The 19064-nt window shown below is 48.7% G+C and overlaps 1 protein-coding gene across 1 annotated transcript; it reads right to left on the bottom strand.

Annotated features, from left to right (window-relative positions):
- Nucleotides 1–743: 743 nt before the first annotated feature.
- On the bottom strand, nucleotides 744–1718 carry GJD3 (gap junction protein delta 3). The gene has a single exon (XM_003786395.3). The coding sequence runs from the start codon at nucleotides 1614–1616 to the stop codon at nucleotides 744–746; it is 873 nt and encodes a 290-aa protein (XP_003786443.1). The 5' UTR covers nucleotides 1617–1718.
- Nucleotides 1719–19064: the final 17346 nt, after the last annotated feature.

Below are 19064 nucleotides of genomic sequence, written 5' to 3'. Positions count from 1 at the left end.
CTTGGGGCTCACACCGGATGTCCCTTGCACTTACAGAGAACTCACAGGATGTGCATGTGTACAGGCGGGCACACAGGTGACACATGCACACATAGGGAGTCCGTGCAGGAGGGACACGTGCACATGTGTACAATGCGGTGCACTCACAGAATTCACACAGGACATACACGTGTCCGTGCGCACACACAGCTCACCTAGGACTTACACGTGTCCGTGTGCAAGCATGCACCATGCACGTCATACATGCACACACAAGGAGTTCACATGGGGTTTACACGTGCACATGCACACACAGCTCACGGTGCACATGCGTGTATGTGTGTGCACACCCACAGAGAGCCCACAAGGAGGCCGCTCCTCTCTCCCAGGAGAGCACCTGGGAATGCTGGTATCACAGTTGGTTTTGTCCCCAGTAAAACCACCAGGTGACCTACTGCCTGCATTCCACCTTCCACTCTGCTCAGCCCAGTTCCTGTCCACTCTCTGAGGCCCCAGCCTCTTTCCTTTCCACCTGGATGGTGGCATCGAGGGCCTGAGTTCATTCTCCACTCCCAGCTCAGCAAGGCCCCAGCTGCTGCCAGCAGGGCACGTGGGAGGGAGCTCATGCAGCTGCGACCTTCGGGCTATCCCCACTGTGGTTTCCAGCTCGGACAAGTTCAGTTACAGATCTTGCAGAAGTCACTTCTTGTTGCTGGTGGGGTGCCGCCTCGGACCTCACCGTCCGCCCATGGCAGTGCCCGCCGCTAGATGGCCAGATCCTGGCGGCCAGTAGCCAGTGACGCCTTGCTGCGGCTGCTGCCGCCCTCGCCGTCGCCGGCGGGCGCCCGCTGCGCATAGGCGGGCGGGGCGTAGGGGTCCGGCCCCGGGCGCCGGGAGGGCAGGGCTGGCGGCGGCGGCGGCGGCGGCGGGAGCAGCTTCTGCGCTTCCTCGTGCGCGCGGCTGCAGCGATTGTCTCGCTCCCCTGTGCGCGGGCGGCTCTTCCAGAGCAGGTGGCCCAGCTCGGCCACGCTGAGCAGCGCCGACAGCAGCCCCACGGCGAAGTAGAAGACCACGAAGACGGTCTTCTCCGTGGGCCGGCTCACGAAGCAGTCAACGGTGTGCGGGCAGGGCAGGCCGGTGCACGCGAAATGCGGGGCCACGCGGAAGCCGTAAAGCAGCGCCTGGCCGCTCAGGAAGGCCAGCTCGGCCGCCAGGCGCAGCGCCACGCTCAGCAGGTAGCAGCGCCGTGCGCGGCGGGCGCGCAGGGCGCAGGATGCGCAGGGGCCCTCGGGCCGCCCGCGGGCGCATGCCGCCTCTGCGCCGCCCGCCTCCTTGCTGGCCTGGTGCATGGAGTAAATGACAAACAATACGGGGGGCGCCGAGAGTAGCAGGATGTGGAAGAGCCAGAAGCGGTAGTGCGAGACTGGGAAAGCGCGGTCGTAGCAAGTCTGGCGGCAGCCGGGCTGCAGCGTGTTGCACACAAACTCCTCCTGTTCGTCCTCGAACACGGCGCCGCCCACGGTGGCCAGCACAAGGATGCGGAAGATCAGCATGACCACCAGCCAGAGGCGGCCCACGAGCGGCGACTGCAGCTGCACAGCGTCCAGCAGCGAGCCCAGGAACGCCCACTCCCCCATGGCGCTGGGGACACAGGGCAGGGTCAGAGGCTGGGGCAGTTCAGGGATCCCCGCCCCCCACCTTCCACACCTATCGGAACGGGGTCAGTTAGACCTTCTCTACCTTAAGAGGGCAACAGGTGATCCTCAACTGCGGGTTCCCTAACATTTGGGTCCCTGATGCTGGGGAGGAGCCCCATCCTGACCATCTAGCCACATGTTTCCCCAGCCTGCTCGGTTAGTCTCGGTGCTCCTCCAGCATCCAGGTTCTGGAGAGGACCTGGTGGATCAGCAGAGGCAGGCCCTGACCTGCCTGGTGGAGCAAAGACTCACCAGCGTCCTCACTGCCAAGGACACTTGCCATGGTTATAGTGGGGCCTCCAACCAGGGGCCTCCGATGGTTATAGTGGGGCCTCCAGTGTGGGCTGGGAGAGGTGGGAGTAGCAGACCCAGGGAGACCACTCCTTTCTCAGCCCACCACTTCTCTGCCATTTGTGCTGCAGTGAACTCTTCTCAGGTTGCAGAGCTGACACAAAGTAGCCCCCCACTTCCATAATCTCACAAGGTCCTTTGCTGGAGGGGTCCCTGCAATGCTACACCAGTCTGGTGGGAATTCCTCCCAGGCCTTCCCTCTCCTCCCTGCTGTCCTCTGCTTCCAGCACCTGAATCTCCTGAGAACCCCCCTTGCCTTCTCCCACAGGTCCCACAGGCTCCTTGTGGCCCCCAAGCCCTCAACCAACTTCACTCACCCTGGGGCTGGGGGCTGAGACTTCAGACCTGAGCAAGGGACCTTGAGAGGTGGCTGGGACCTGCTTCTGCTCCCTCTTTCATTTTCCCTTTCGGATTTGGCTGGGATGGATGACAGGACAGGATGGCGGAGAGGGGCTAGCTCTCCCCCTTCTCTTAAAGGGACAGGGAGACCCTGCTAGCTGGCTCCACCCTTGGGAACAAACTCAGGGCCATGCCCCTTGCTGGGCTCTGCCAGTCCTCCCTTTCCAGCCCTCCCCTTGTCCCCTCATAGCTAAGTCTCCACCTAGAATTGGGGGATGGGGTTAAACCAGAGCACATCCTTTATCAAGGGAACCAAGGGGTCCAGGGCAGCCCGTCCCTGCCAGTCTTCTCCAAACTGGGGGCCTAGATTCGCTATTAACTATGTCACCTCAAAGATGGTCTTCAGGGGTGGAGGGAGGTTTGCTGCTGGTGTTAAGGAATGGCAAACATCTAACAGCTTCTGGTTCTAGCTCTGTCACTGCTCACTTTGGACAAGTCATTCAGCAGTTCTGGGCCATAACCTCCTGGCTTGTTAACTGAGGACGCTGGGCCAGCTAATCCCCACGGTTTCCTTCCAGCTCTGCGTCTTAAAGTTGAGGCCCCAGCCATGTTAACAGAGAACCAAATGTTCTCTAGGACATCTGGAAGAGATCCCATATGGAAAGACGATGAAGAGTAGCTGGCTTTGGAAGTCAAATTATAAGTTTTTGGTTTTTTCTTACTTTTCTATAATTTCCCAGATTTACTTTTTTTTGAGACAAGAGTCTCACTATGTCACCCTTGGTAGAGGGCCGTGGTGTCACAGCTCACAGCAACCTCAAACTCTTGGGCTTAGCGATTCTCTTGCCTCAGCCTCCCAAGTAGCTGGGACTATAGGCACCCACCACAACACCTGGCTATTTTTTGGTTGCAGTTGTCATTATTGTTTAGCAGGCCTGGGCCTGGCTCAACCTGCCAGATTCGGTGTATGTGGCCAGCGCCCTACTCACTGAGCTACGTGTGCTGAGCCCCAGATTTACTATTAATATAACAAACATGTTATTTTATAATGTGAAAAGTAGGCTCGGAGCCTGTGGCTCAAGTGGCTAAGGCGCCAGCCACACACACCTGACCTAGTGGGTTCAAATCCAGCCTGGGCCTGCCAAACAACAATGACAGCTGCAACCAAAAAATAGCTGGGTGCTGTGGCGGGCACCTATAGTCTCAGCTACTTGGGAGAATTGCTTGAGCCCGGGAGTTGGAGGTTGCTGTGAGCTGTGACCCCATGGCACTCTACCTAGGGTGATAGCTTGAGGCTCTGTCTCAAAAAATAAATAAATAAATAAAGGCTTGGCGTCTGTGGCTCCCAAGTGGTGGGTTCGAATCCCCAGCCCGGGCCCGCCAAACAACAATGATGGCTGCAACCAAAAAAATGGCCGGGCGTTGTGGTGGGTGCCTGTAGTCCCAGCTACTTGGGAGGCTGAGGCAGGAGACTCGCTTGAGCCCAGGAGTTGGAGGTTGCTGTGAGCTGTGATGCCATGGCACTCTACCCAGGGGGATAGCTTGAGGCTCTGTCTCAAAAAAAATAAAAATAAAATAATGTGAAAAGTAGAAAAGCTTCTGCTTTTCTAGTCCTAGAAGACTCTGGATTGAGAGTCCACTCCTACTGCCTGAAGGTGGTGGGGGAAGCTGTCCCATAGCAGGAGGGAGTTAGGGTGACTGATGGTGATCTGAGCAGCTAGGGAAGGGACATGTCCCTGGTTAGGATGTTTTATTTGTCCCCTCCGCCTTCCTAGGAGTCTGCCCAACTGCATAGTACACCTCTCCTCACCTGGGCCTCTGGTGGGGCAGGCTCTATATGGAGCCCAATTGGCTCATTGAGTTCTCTTTTCCACAGTGGCAGGAGGGTACTATTTCCAGTTGGGTCTAAGCCACTTACCCACTTACCCACAGACACATGGGCAGTAGGGAGCAGGTCCCAGCCTCAGGCCTGCCTGATGAGTTCCAGAGCCTGAGCTCTTCAATCTCCTACAGAATTGTCTTTCACTTGCCTGGCTGGGCTTGTCAGGTGGTGACCTAGAACCCAACAGTCCCCAAGGCCTTGTGTGGGGCTGGTGGGTGCAGACACTGGAAGTGGGTCAGGCCTATCCTTTTGAGGGGGAAGGGTGCCATTTCCTCTCCCTGCCAGCCACGAGGGCCTGTTTGGTGTTCCATCTGCCCAGGGGACCCCCCCAGGCCCACTTTCAGGAAGGGATGGGAATGTGCCTTTCCCCCAGTCCCTGGCTCTGGGGCCCAGCCCAGCCTGGAAAAACTCCAGGTGAACCCCTGTTTAGGCGTGCCGGGGAACCCTCTCACCCTTGTGCAGGCTCCCTGGGGAGAAGGCTTGGGTGGGGGGATACTACCCTGGAAAAAGTCCAAAGGAAAAAGCACAGTGCTAGGCCCCCACACTTTGAAAACAGGATGTGAGGTGGGGGCGCTCTGACTGCCCCCTCTCTAATCTCAGCCTGCTTCTGGCAAAGCTGCTATCTGTCTCTTGCCCCCAGCCACGGGGGCTCAGGGTCACATCTCATCTTCCCTGTCCAGAAACGGTCTCCACCCCATCTCTGTGGCCCCTGCTGGGTCAGGCCACCAGCCCAGCCCGGAAAAACCCCATCAGACCTGTCTGCCTGCTGGGAGTGGAAAGCAGCAGAGGTGGTGGGGCAGGGTGGAGTGGGACGTGGAGAGCCCGTGATCACACTGCATTGTCCCTAGCTCCTGATGCCACAGGGCCAGACACAGGAGACTCTACAATCTCAGGGGCCCCACCCTCCTTCCCAGATAGCACTGTCCCACTTGGGAGGTGTTGCTGATGCTGCCCAGAGCTGGCAGTCCGAGGCCCCATTCTTGGCCATGCTTGAAGCCTGGGCAGGACCGAGAGGCCCATCTTGGCCTGCTCAGGTCTCTGTTCCAGGCACCTTTCCCTGGCCGTCAGATTGTGGGGCCACTGCCTGCGTCAGTCACATACAGATATGCGTATGCAGGCATTTCATGTTCATACCCAGTAAATTAATTCCAACGACATAATCAAGACATGACTGCTTTTGTCTCCTGTGCCCAGCTATCATTTTAAAAAGGCTTTACTGAAATGTTGCCTTTTAATGATGCCTCCCCTACCCATCCTACCTGAAATGTAACCCCCTACTTCCTGTCCCTTATCAGCTTTATTTCCTTTGCACTGATCAGTACATATTTATATTTTTCTTATTTATCTTGTTTAGCATCCATGTTCCCCATTAGCATGTATGCTCCACAGGAGGGGATTTTTTGCTCTTTAGTCACTGTCCTGCCTCTAGCACCTAGAACAGCTCCCAGTAGGCAGGTGATGTGGAGTAAATGTCTGCTGGGTGAGAAAGAATGAAGTGGGGGTGGGTGGGTGAAGGATTGGAGCGTGCTGGTCTTCTCTACCTCTTGACAGTGAGAACTCTGTGGGTTCCGTGCCTCAGCTGCTCCCTCTGGTCTCTTCTAGGGCTTGTGGGCACGTAAGTAACCAACTCAGATCAGTAATCAGAATTTCTTAGTCCAGGATAGGAACAACTCCAGAAGAGCTGATGGCAGAAAGAGCTGCCCCCAGCTCTGCTGGCTATGGGCCAGACGTCTGGGATGGGCATAGTCAGTTCCTCTCGGTCACTTCTAGTCCTTCTGTACCCCTCCCCAACCCTGGCCCTTCCAACTAGGCGGGAGGACGGTCTGTTCACCAGAGTCCTCCCGTCCTGCTTTTGGCCCCCCCCCCCACGAACCCCTCCGTCTCTTAAGTATCACCAACACCTGGGACCCGCCTCCGCATCCAGTCTTAGCTCCTCCTTTGGCTCCATAATTATTTAGGTTCGGCTGGTATAATAAAAATACGAAGCAATGGGTTAAACAAGAGAAGCCCGGCTCGGCACCTATAGCTCAATCGGCTAAGGCGCTAGCCACGTACACCTAAGGTGGCGGGTTCGAATCCCCAGCCCAGGCCTGCCAAACAACAATGACGGCTGCAACCAAAAAATAGCCGGGCGTTGTGGCGGGCGCCTGTGGTCCCAGCTACTTGGGAGGCGGAGGCAGGAGACTCGCTTGAGCCCAGGAGTTGGAGGTTGCTGTGAGCTGTAATGCCACGGCACTCTACCCAGGGGGACAGCTTGAAGGCTCTGTCTCAAAAAAAAAAAAAAAGAGAGAAGCCCATTTCTCTCTTGCAGAAAGAAGGAGAAACACAACGCAGCCCCGCCAGGTCGTCAGGGCGCAGGCTCCTCCCATGCCCCGCCCACAGGCCCACAGTCTGCGGAAAGTGCCGGCGCTGCCACGTGACTGATATGCTCGCAGATCATTGGCCACACCTATCCTCAAGGGGAAGCTGGGAAATGTAGTCTAGTCTAGTGGGCCCAGAGCCCAGGAAGGGTGAAAGCGGCTCTTGCTGTCATAGATCTGCTTCTGGTATTGGCCCTCCAGGCTGAGATGGAGCATCAGAGGCACTCGGTTTCCCCTAGGCAGGTCTCTGCCTCCACCAGCCCTGCATGTGCAGCTTCTCCCTGGAGGAAAGGGAAGCCTTGTCAGTCTGCTTGTCACCTTGTCCCTAGGTCCCTTTAAGCAATGCACCTTTGGATTTTCCCTCATGAGCCCCTGGCAAGCTCCATCCCATCTTTCCCATCCTTGGGCAGAGGGGTCATTACCTCTAAATGAGAGCCCCACCTTTTAACCCAATTTTAATCTTTTCACCCATTTTTAACCTTGCTCCAAAAAGACAGTAACTGTACTTGAAGGTGGCTCAGCCTTGTAATAGCCTTATCTAAGTGACCAAGGGGCTTGGGAGTCCTCTTCCATCCTTGAAGCCCAAGAGTGAACTGACACGTGAGAAAAACTGCTTCGAGATTGGGGGTGGGAAAGGGGAAAGGTTTGAGTCATCTAGCAGCATCTTTCAAAGTCCCTTTCACCCTCTGTGAAACTCTGAATGGCCCATGTTTGTAAATGTCAAGCTGTATAAGCAATCATTATCACTGCCTGGAGCCTCTCTCTGCCACCCTAGCCTCATGATCCTGGACTTGGGGCTGTATTGAAAGAGTACTCTGAGGTCCCTTCCCTTTCAGCATCTCAAGGGAGACTATGCAGGGCAGAAGTGGGATCAGGTCAGATCAAGGTTAATTGCCTGGCAGACCTTAGCCACTCTCTCCCTGAAAGCGATCTTTCTGGATCCAAAAAGCTGTACTTGGCACAGGTTCTGGAAAGTCATCACTGGAGGGAAGAAGACAAGGTCAACCAAAGACTGTGCTCCCCTTCCTCCAGTTAAAATAACTTTTACAGGTTTATCTTTTTATACTCATCAGGACTGTATTGGGACCACCTTAAGGCCAGTGAACATATAGTCTTATCCAAAAGAACACAAATCTAAGTCCTAAGGAATGCAAGGGGGGATGTAAAAAATGACACAGCTACTGTGAAAACCAGTTCCTCAGTTTCTTACAAAGTTAAATATGCACTTAACATATCACTCAAGAATTCCACTTCTAGGTATTTACCGAAGAGAAATTAAAAATTATGTCTGGAAAAGGATATGTACTCTAATATTCATAGCAGCTTTCTTCATAATCGGCCCAGGTGAATAGATAACCAAATTCATACAATGGAATAATAATTAGCAATAAAAAAGAAACTTGCCAGCTACTAAAGTGTGTATACTATGATTCCATATGAAGTTCTAGAATAGGTAAAAGTATCTCATGGTAGTAGAAATCAGATCCATGTTTGTCTGGGGCCAATGGTTGGAGAAGCTCCTAGAATGTTTTGGGCCTGATGTGGTGGTTTGCACCTGTAATCTTGGCCCTCTGGGAGGTCAAGGTGGTGCAAGGATCACTTGAGCTCAGGAGTTGAAGACCAGCCTGAGGAAGACTGAGACCCATCAGGGTGACAAGCACTTGTGCTCCCAAGTACTCAGGAAGCTGAGACAGGAGGATAGCTTGAGCCTAGGAGTTTGAGGTTTCGATGAGCTGTGATAATGCCACTGCACTCTAGCCTGGGCAACAGAGAGAGACTATCTCAAAAAAGAAAAAAAAAGAGAACTCTTTAGGGTGATAGAAATTACTTTTGGCCAGGCGCTATGGCTCACACCTGTAATTCTAGCCCTCTGGGAGGCTGAGGTGGGTGGATTACTTGAGCTCAGGAGTTTGAGACCAGCCTGAGCAAAAGCAAGACCCCGTCTCTACTAAAAACAGAAAAGAGAAAAAGAAAAAGAAAAAAAAAGTGAAGCAGAGGATCACTTGAGCCCAAGAGTTGGAGGTTGCTATGAGCTATGACACCATAGCACTCTAAGCAGGGCAACAGCTTGAGACTCTGTCTCTAAATAAATAAATAAAAGAAATTACTCTTTTTTTTGAGACAGAGTCTGTCTTTGTTGCCCTCAGTAGAGTGCTCTCGCATTATAGCTCACAGCAACCTCAAATTATTGGGCTCAAGCAATTCTCTATTCTCTTGGCCTCAGCCTCCCAAGTAGTTGGGACTATAGGTGCCCACCACAACGCCCGGCTATTTTTTGTTGCAGTTGTCATTGTTGTTTAGCTGGCCCAGGCCAGGGTCGAGCCTACCAGCCTCGGTGTATGTGGCTGGCGCTGTAACCACTGTGCTACAGGCGCCCAGCCAGCTCAGGCAATCCACTGCCTCGGCCTCCCAAGTGCTGGAATTACAGGCACGAGCCACCACTCATGGCCATTTTTTTAAATTTTACTTTTAATTTTTTTAGAGACAATGTCCCTCTGTTGCCCAGGCTGGAATGCAGTGGCCAGATTACAGCTCACTAAAACCTCAAACTCCTGAGCTCCACACCTGGTTAGTATTTAATTTTTTTTCAGGGAATCTCCTCATGTTGCCCAGGCTGTCTGTAACTCCTGGCTTCAATCAATCCTCCTCCCTGCCCTCAGCCTCTCAAAGTGCTGGGATTTATTGGTGTGAGCCACTGTGCCCAGCCAGAAGTGCCTTGTATCCTAATTGTGATAGTAGTTATACAGGAGTGGATGTTGTCTACAGCCATACTGCCCTGAACTTAAAAGCTAAGCAGGTTGGGCAGTGCCTGTGGCTCAAACGAGTAAGGCGCCGGCCCCATATGCCAGAGGTGGTGGGTTCAAACCCAGCCCCAGCCAAAAACTGCAAAAAAATAAAAATAAAAATAAAAGGCTAAGCAGGTTAGGCCTGGTTAGTTAGTATTTGGAAGGGAGGAATATGAATATACATTTGTCAAAAAGTCATCAATTTGTACACTCAGAATGGGTGCATTTTATGTATGTGATACCTCAATAAGGGTGACTTAGAAAAAAAGTAATGTAGATCTGTACTGAAAGTCTTTGAGGAGGCAGTGACGACAGAGTAAGATTTTCTTTTTTTTTTTTGAGACAGAGCTGTCCCCCTGGGTAGAGTGCTGTGGCATCACAGCTCATAGCAACCTCCAACTCCTGGGCTCAAGCGAGTCTCCTGCCTCAGCCTCCCAAGTAGCTGGGACCACAGGTGCCTGCCACAAGGCCTGGCCATTTTTTGGTTGCAGCCATCATTGTTGTTTGGCGGGTCGGGTTAGGGATTCGAACCCGCCACCTTAGGTGTATGTGGCTGGCGCCTTAGCCGCTTGAGCCACAGGCACCGAGCTGAGAGTAAGATTTTCTGCGAGTCATCCATCGTTACACATGTCTCTCTCTGCCTTTCTGGGACTTTTCTGTCCTTCTCCCACTCCTCTTTCTTCTCGTCCTCCCAACTCCACACTGGTCAGCCTATTCTCTTTTACCACCTACCTCTTTTCCATTCTTTTTGAGATAGAGTAATTCTTCTTGCACTCATCAGTTTGAGTCTGTAATGTCTGAAGAGGACTTTTGTGTGATAATTTGGTATCTTTGGATTTAAATTTATATTCAATGTATTAAAACTTAAAATTTTTAAAAATCCAGGTTTTCAGCTCAGCATCCATAGCACAGTGGTTACAGTGCCAGCCACATACACCAAAGTTGGTGGGTTTGAACCCAGCCCAGGCCAGCTAAAACAATAACAACCACAACAAAAAATAGCTGGGCACTGTGGCAGGCGCCTGTAGTCTCAGCTACTTGGGAGGAAAATCACTGAGGCAAGAGAATTGCTTAAGCCCAAGAGTTGGAGGTTGCTGTGAACTGTGACACCATGACACTACCCAGGGCAACACAGTGGGACTCTGTCTCAAAAAAAAAAAAAAAAATCCAGTTCTTTTTTTTTAAGCCTTCGAGTCCAACTTGCACAGTTTTATTCTTTAATTTTCAATTATTTCTTTTTTTTTGCAGGTTTTGGTCGGGGCTGGGTTTGAACCCGCCACCTCTGGCACATGGGGCCCAGTGCCTTACTCCTTTGAGCCACAGGCATCGCCCCCTATTTATTTCATAATTTTAAGAAGTTAAATTTGCTTAAGCAATGAATAAACTTGACTGATTGAATTTCTAAACATTCCCAATGCCTGATGGGACTGACTTACAACTCTAACAAATAATACACATTAACACACATTAATACAACTCTTATAAATATCTTAAATCACATTTATAGGGCAGAGCACAGTGGCTTACACCAATAATCCTAGCACTCTGGGAGGCTGAAGCGGGTGGATTACCTGAGCTCAGGAGTTTGAGACCAGCCCAGACAAGAGGGAGAATGTCGGCTCAGCGCCTGTGGCTCAAGCGGCTAAGGCGCCAGCCACATACACCTAAGGTGGCGGGTTCGAATCCCCAGCCTGGGCCCGCCAAACAACAATGATGGCTGCAACCAAAAAATGGCCAGGCGTTGTGGTGGGTGCCTGTAGTCCCAGCTACTTGGGAGGCTGAGGCAGGAGACTCGCTTGAGCCCAGGAGTTGGAGGTTGCTGGGAGCATGATGCCATGGCACTCTACCCAGGGGGATAGCTTGAGGCTCCGTCTCAAAAAATAAATAAATAAAGAGGGAGAATGTCTATAAAAATAGCCAGGTGTTATGGTGGGTGCCTGTAGTCCCAGCTACTTGGGAGGCTGAGACAAGATGGCTTGAACTTAGGAGTTTGAGGTTGCTATGAGCTGTGATGTCACAACACGCTACTGAGGGCAACAAAGTGAGACTCAGTCTCAAAAATAAGAGAAAAGAAAAAGAAAATCACATTTCTTGAATTCAAGTTCTTTTTATACTAATGTAATTTAATCAATTTTTAATCAAATTCTTTAAAGCCTTTTAAATTAAAATCACACCTAAAAATTCACACATTTAAATTGGAATTATTAAGGCCAGGTGTAGTAGCTTATGCCTGTAATTCTAGCACTCTGTGAGGCTGAGGTGGAAGGATCCCTTGAGTTCAGGAGTTCGAGATCAGGCTGAGCAAGAGCAAGACCCCCCCATCTCTACTAAAAATAGAAAAATTAGCCAGGTGTTGGCACGGCACCCATAACTCAGTGGTTAGGGCACCAGCCACATATACTGGGGATGGCAGTTTCAAACCCAGCCCAGACCTGCTAAACAACAATGACAACTACAACAACAACAAAAAAATAGCTGGGTGTTGTGGCGGGCGCCTATAGTCTCAGCTACTTGGGAGGCTGAGGCAAAAGAACTGCTTAAACTCGAGTTGTGAGCTGTGACGCCAGGACACTCTACCAAGGGTGACATAGTGAGACTCTGTCTCAAAAAGAAAGAAAAATTATCCAGGTGTGAGAAAAAAAGAATTAGCCCGGGAGTGGTGGTGGGCACCTGTAATCTTAGCTATTTGAGAGGATGAGGCAGGAGGATCCTTCAGCCCAAAAGTTTGAGTTTTTTGTGAACTAGGCTAATGCCATGGCACTCTAGCCTGGTCTGTTAACAGAGTGAGACTCTCTCTCTCTCTCTCAAAAAAAATTAATTAAAAATAAATAAATTGAAATTATAAAATTTCAATGTCATATTCCCTTAAGTATTAAAGACATTTTAAAATTTATAATATAGTGCAGTGCCTGTGGCTGAAGGAGTAGGGCACTGGTCCCATATACCAGAGGTGGTGGGTTCAAACCTGGCCCTGGTCAAAAACTGCAAAAATAAATAAATAAATACAATTTGTAATACATATTATCTTGATAACTATGAAATTTATCCCTAAATTTAACACAAAATTATACATACTACTTCTTTACTTCCTTTTTTTTTGCAGTTTTTGGCTGGGGCTGGGTTTGAACCCGCCACCTCTGGCATATGGGGCTGGCACCCTACCCCTTTGAGCCACAGGCACTGCCCTTCTTGGCTGGGGCTGGGTTTGAACCCATCACTTCTGGTATATGGGTCTGGCGCCCTACTCCTTTGAGCCACAGGCGCTGCACCCGAGTCTATTTCTTTACTTTCTTTTTTTTTTTTTTTAACGATTGCTTCTTATTTATTTATTTATTTATTTTGCAGTTTTGGGCCAGGGCTGGGTTTGAACCCGCCACTTCCGGCATATGGGGCTAGTGCCCTACCTCTTTGAGCCACAGGTGCCACCCCCTATTTCTTTACTTTCAAGGTTGTAAAGTCATCTACCCAACTCAGAACACTCAGGTGAACTGAGAATCTCTAAATTATAAGGAAAAAAAAAAAGGATAGATTCAAGGCTGAGATTGGGAAACGGATTGCTTTTTAGGGGGGGCGGGTGAGGGGGACAGAGTCTTACTTTGTTGCCCTCAGTAGAGTTCCCTAGCGTCATAACTCACAGCAACCTCTAACTCTTGGGCTCAAGTGATTCTCTTGCCTCAGCCTCCCAAGTAGCTGGGACTGCAGGCGCCTGCCACAGTGCCTGGCTATTTTTAGAGATGGGGTCTCGCTCTAGCTCAGGCTGGTCTCAAACCGATGAGCTCAGGCTATCTGCCCACCTCAGCCTCCCAAAGTGCTGGGATTACAGGTGTGAGCCACCGTGCCTGGCCCTGCGTTTCCTGATTCTGCTCTTTTAGTGGAAGTCTCCAAGCTCACTGCTTTCAGTGGGAATTTGTTTTATAACTCATTTCGTTTAATTGTTCACTCATGATTAGGTTCAGGTTAAGTCTTTTTGGCAAGACTCCTACATGGGTGATGATGTATGTTTCCCATTGCATGACATTGGGAGCACCTTATGTCATTTAGTCTTGTTATTCATGTGCCCAATTTGATCACTTAGTTCATGTGGTGTCTGCCAGAGCTCTCCAACTTTCCGCTTTGTAATTTATCAAAGATAGGTTTTTATGTTCTCGTTTTAGTCTTCATAGACTATTTGGCCCAGCAAAGACAATTACGGAGCATGTAATTTTGATACAGGTGGTAATGCAGCCATTTTACCATCCAATTCAAACTCCTGTTCCATGGAGCGACTTTAAGGCTGGATTCACCAGTGCTCCTCCATGGTGTATCAAAAATCTATTCCCAGTAGCTTCAGTGCATGTTCTGGTCAACTCCAGATCTTACTGGTGGGTGATATCTTTAGTTCTTTTAAGTGGGTTTCATGAATAAAAATACAAAAAAGTCTAGGTGTGGTGACTCATGCCTGTAATCCTAGCACTTGGGGAAGCCCAGGTGGGAGGATTGCTTGAGACCAGGAGTTTAAGACTAGCTTGAGCAAGAGCAAGACCTTGTCTCTACAAAAAAAATTAGAAAAATTTGCTGGGTGTAAGGGTGCATGCCTGTGGTCCCAGCTACTTGGGAGGCTGAGATAGGATTGCTTAAGCCCAGGAATTTGAGGTTGCAGCAAGCTTTGAGGACACCATTGCACTGTAGCCTGGTGACAGAGCAAGACTCTGTCTCAAAAAACAAAAAAACACAAGAATCTGAGATCATGACAGGTCTAACCTTGGGCTCAGCATATCACTTAGCAGGAATATTGGTTACCATTTCCTACTCGTATTCGTATTGTGAATTGATTATTCATGTTGTGATTCTCCAGTTATTAAAAACCACCTACTGTGTCAGAAGGGACTCTTATGCACTATACAAATATTATTACCAAAGTTGCAGCCCAAGCAAAGGACCTGCTAGCCTGTTTCCTGGCCAGCTTTAGTCCTTGGAAAGTGATACTAAAGAGGCTAAGTGTTGTCACATCAATGCAGTGTGGGCTACAACTGCTGACAGAGCCAACAGGCTCACCCTTGTCTGCTTATCCTCCTGGGTCAGACCTTTCTGCCTACATTCTCCTGCAGTTGATAGTTGTAGCCTTCATAGCAAACCAAAGATGGCTTTATGTGGACTAGTGGCATCAGGATCTTTGGAATCTTGCTGTTTATTGGATCAGTAAAAATAATTCCATATCTGAAGATAGCTTGGCTTTGGCTTGCTTTTTTCTGATTCCTATTTGTGTTTTTCAGAGCTACTTGATGCTGGTCTAGAGATGTTATTAGGAGTTACAATTTTCCAACTTTATGCAAATTGGCTGGTTTGCCAATTTGAACAATTCCTAAGTTAAGAAGAGGAACTCTATGTGACTTGGCAGCTGGTGGGCTGCCAAACTTGTGAACATTTTACATCTGAAGGTTATACAAGCACAACAACCAAAAATGCAAGACTCTCAAAAAGATGCTTTAATGAAAATCATCATCTCCTCTTTAGTTATCCCAAGAACATAAACTTTGATGTAGCTGAGAACTGATGGCAAAGGCTGTGAAGGTGATTTTGTGTTGAATTCTACCGACAGCTCAGAAGTTTTACAAACTGTTCCTCCATTTCCCACCATATGTAAACTGTCCCTACTGAGGACACCTATCAATAGGTGGTAAAGGCTCAGCACCTGTAGCACAGTGGTTTGGCACCAGCCACCTACACCAAAGTTGGTGAGTTTGAACCAAGCCCAGGCCAGCTAAACAATAATAACAACTGCAACAAAAAATAGCCGGGCATTGTGGCAGGCGCCTACGGTCCCAGCTACTTGGGAGGCTGAGGCAAGAGAATCACTTGAGCCTAAGAGTTTGAGGTTGCTGTGAGCTGTGACATCAGAGGACTCTACCAAGAGGGACAAAATGAGACTATCTCAAAAAAAAAAAGGTGGTAAAATTTTGCTGGTGGTACCCACAAGTGAACTTGTGCCCATCCATCTTTGAGCATTTTAATTCCTCACAACTGAAGAGATTAGCAAAATTCAACAATTTTCTGTAAGTATTGTTTTTTAAGTAAATTTTTTTTTTTTTGAGACAGAGCCTCAAGCTATCCCCCTGGGTAGAGTGCTGTGGCATCACAGCTCACAACAACCTCCAACTCCTGGGCTCAAGCGAGTCTCCTGCCTCCACCTCCCAAGTAGCTGGGACCACAGGCGCCCGCTACAGCACCCAGCTATTTTTTGGTTGCAGCCATCGTTGTTTTGGCGGGCCTGGACTGGATTCGAACCCACCACCTTAGGTGTATGTGGCTGGCATCTTAGTCACTTGAGCCACAGGCACCGAGCCAAGTAAATATTTTTGATGTTGCAAAGTATCTTCTACTTGTAGGCAGCAAGTTTTTTTCATAAAACTGTTCTACAGTGCTGTTATTTATTGCTAAGTTACTATGTGTGGATAAGTTATTGTTTTTTAGAGACAGAGTCTCACTTTGTTGCCCTCGGTAGTGACATGGTATCACAGCTCACAGCAACCTCCAGCTCTTGGGCTTAGGTGATACTCTTGCCTCAGCTTCCCAAGTAGCTGGGAATACAGACGCCTGCCATAACACCCGGCTATTTTTTGTTGCAGTTTGGCCGGGGCGGGTTTGAACCCACCACCCTCGGTAAATGGGGCCAGTGCCCTACTCATTGAGCCACAGGCGCTGCCTGGGATAAATTATTTTTATTTGCAAGGCAGTGACACTAACTTTCCCTAGATTTGTGTCTTCTATCACTAGTTTACTCATGAACATCGCCTGAAATAAGAAGTACACATTGCAAGAACCATTGTATGACAAAGCAGTTCAATGCCTTCAAGTAAACACCGCATTAGCAAGGAACTGCTGTTTAAGTTCCAACATTTCTAGCAAAGACAGAGCAAGCAGATTTGGGATTAAGCTGCTGCTTGTGATGGACATGACTGTCTTCTATTAATAGTTTTAGGACCAGATTGGAAAAGTCAGCCTTTCTAATGGAAGAGGATCAAGTGAACAATTCCTAAGTTAAGAAGAGCAACTCTGTGTGACTTTATCTGCAGCACTTGGAACTTAGACTGACATAGCTACTCTAAGTCAGTCATCCTGGGTTCTTTAGGTACCAGAAGGGTCTCTGAAGTTTTTTGACATAGGCTACAGACATCCTGCTTAGTCTTGCAGTGGTATGGCATTTGAGTGAAAGAAAAAAAAATCCACTTGCAGTCAATTCCTGGCATTGTACACTCCAGCATCATATTAGAACTATAATCCATGTTACTTTTATAACCAGAAAATAAATGATAGTTATTTTCATTTTGAAAGAAAATGTTCCATTTTCTAAGTTTGTAAATTATAGGAAAGTACAAAGAAGACAAAAACTATCCCCAAATCTCATTGTCCCAGAAGAAAGCAGCTGACATTTCGCAACTTGCAATATACCTTTTGAAGCGCATAGCAGTGGTTCTCAAACTTTAGTGTATATCCGATTTAACTTGTTAAATCAGTGTTCAGTGGTTCTGGGGTAGGCTCAGGTCATTTCAATTTCTAACAAGCTTCCAGGTGATGCTGATACTTAGTGCTGATCCACAATGAGAAGCACTGGTATGTAGTTTGCACTGTGGTTCACCAGGATGCAGTGGCTCCTACTTGGAGAAGCCAAGCACCTTTTGGGAACTTGTTAGTAATGCAGAACCTCAGGCCCCACCCAAGACCTACTGAGAATCTAAGGAATTTTTTTTGAGACAGAGTCTCACTTTGTTACCTTGGTAGAGTGCTCTGGTGTCATAGCTCACAGCAACCTCAAACTCTTGGTTTCATGCAATCCTCTTGCCTTAGTCTCCTGAATAACTGGGACTATAGGCACCTGACACAATGCCTGGCTAGTTTTTCTATTTTTAGTAGAGACGGTGTCTCCCCCTTCCTCAGGCTGATCTTGAACTCCTAAGCTCAGGCGGTTCACTTGCCTCAGCCTCCCAGAGTATTAAGATTACAGGCATGGGCTCGGCGCCTATAGCTCAACCGGCTAAGGCGCCAGCCACGTACACCTAAGCTGTCGGGTTCGAATCCCCAGCCCGGACCCGCCAAACAACAATGACGGCTGCAACCTAAAAAAAATAGCCGGGTGTTGTGGCGGGCGCCTGTGGTCTCAGCTACTTGGGAGGCGGAGGCAGGAGACTCACTTGAGCCCAGGAGTTGGAGGTTGCTGTGAGCTGTGATGCCATAGCACTCTACCCAGGGGGATAGCTTGAGGCTCTGTCTCAAAAAAAAATAAACATCTTGTTACAGGCATGAGCCACTACGATGGCCAATGTCCTCTGCTGTTGTGTGTGGTCCTTTAGGTTGATTTCTATTTTATTATTACAAATACTTCAATAAACATCTTGGGCTTGGTGCCTGTGGCTCAAGTGGCTAAGGCGCCAGCCACATACACCTAAGGTGGCAGGTTCGAATCCAGCCCAGGCCTGCCAAAAAACAATGGCTGCAAATGAAAAATAGCAGGGCATTGTGGCGGGTGCCTGTGGTCTCAGCTACTTGGGAGGCGGAGGCAGGAGACTCACTTGAGCCCAGGAGTTGGAGGTTGCTGTGAGCTGTGATGCCATAGCACTCTACCCAGGGGGATAGCTTGAGGCTCTGTCTCAAAAAAAAATAAACATCTTGGTATGTGGTTTTGAGATAACTATTGATTCATAAGCAATTTTAGGAGAGCTCTTGTATACTTTGCTCACTTTCCCCCAGTCTTACAAAATTATATCAAAACTAGGGTATTGACACTGATATAATCCATTAATCTTACTTAGATTTCCTTCTACGTGTACCCATGTTTGTGTTTACATAGTTGGGTTTTTTTTTTTTTTGAGACAGGGTCTCTGTTGTCCAGGCTAGAATGTAGTACATCATAGCTCACTGCAATCTCGAACTCCTGGACTCACAGGATCCTCCTGCCCCAGCCTGCCCAGTATGTAGGCCTATAGGTGTGTACTACCAAGCCTGGCTAATTTTTCTAATTTGTTAGCTCATACTTAGTTTTCTATTCTTTACTCTCTCTCTTTTCTATACCTCTCTTGAACTAAATTCCTTAAAGTGAGAATTGCTGGGTCAAAGAGCTCAGCCTTTTGTCCAGATTTCTTTGAAAGGATTCATTTCTCCATATCTTTATCAACACTACTCTTGGGGATATGTTTAGTTCATTCCTTTATAACTTAAGATTTCTTTTTTGTAACTTTTTAATAGTTTTATTTTTAATATTTAAATATTTAGTGTATTTGAATTTAATTTTAATGTAACATGTGAGGTAGTAGTTGGATTTTCTGAAAGTGTTTTTTTCTAATTGGATCAGCAATTTACTGACACCATCAATTGTAGATTATCAATAATTGTTAAAATAAGAAATCTTTTAAAAAAGGAAATGGCCAGGAGCAATGGCTCATGCCTGATTGATCCCAACACTCTGGGAGGCTGAGACTGGTGGATTGCCTGAGCTCATGGGGTTTGAGACCAGCTTGAGCCAGGGTGAGACCTCATCTCTAAAATAGCTGGGCGTTGTGGTGGGCACCTATAGTCCCAGTTACTTGGGAGGCTGAAGCAAGAGAATCACTTGAGCCCAGGAGTTTGAGGTTGTTGTGAGCTGTGAGGCCACGGCATTTTACCAAAGGAAACATAGTGAGACTCTGTCTCAAAAAAA

Source organism: Otolemur garnettii, unplaced genomic scaffold (genome assembly GCF_000181295.1).
Source record: "Otolemur garnettii isolate 467f Iridium unplaced genomic scaffold, OtoGar3 scaffold00018, whole genome shotgun sequence".
Lineage (NCBI taxonomy): Eukaryota > Metazoa > Chordata > Mammalia > Primates > Galagidae > Otolemur > Otolemur garnettii.
Note: the sequence above shows the minus strand (reverse complement) of the source record. Positions and strands in the feature narration are given on the sequence as shown.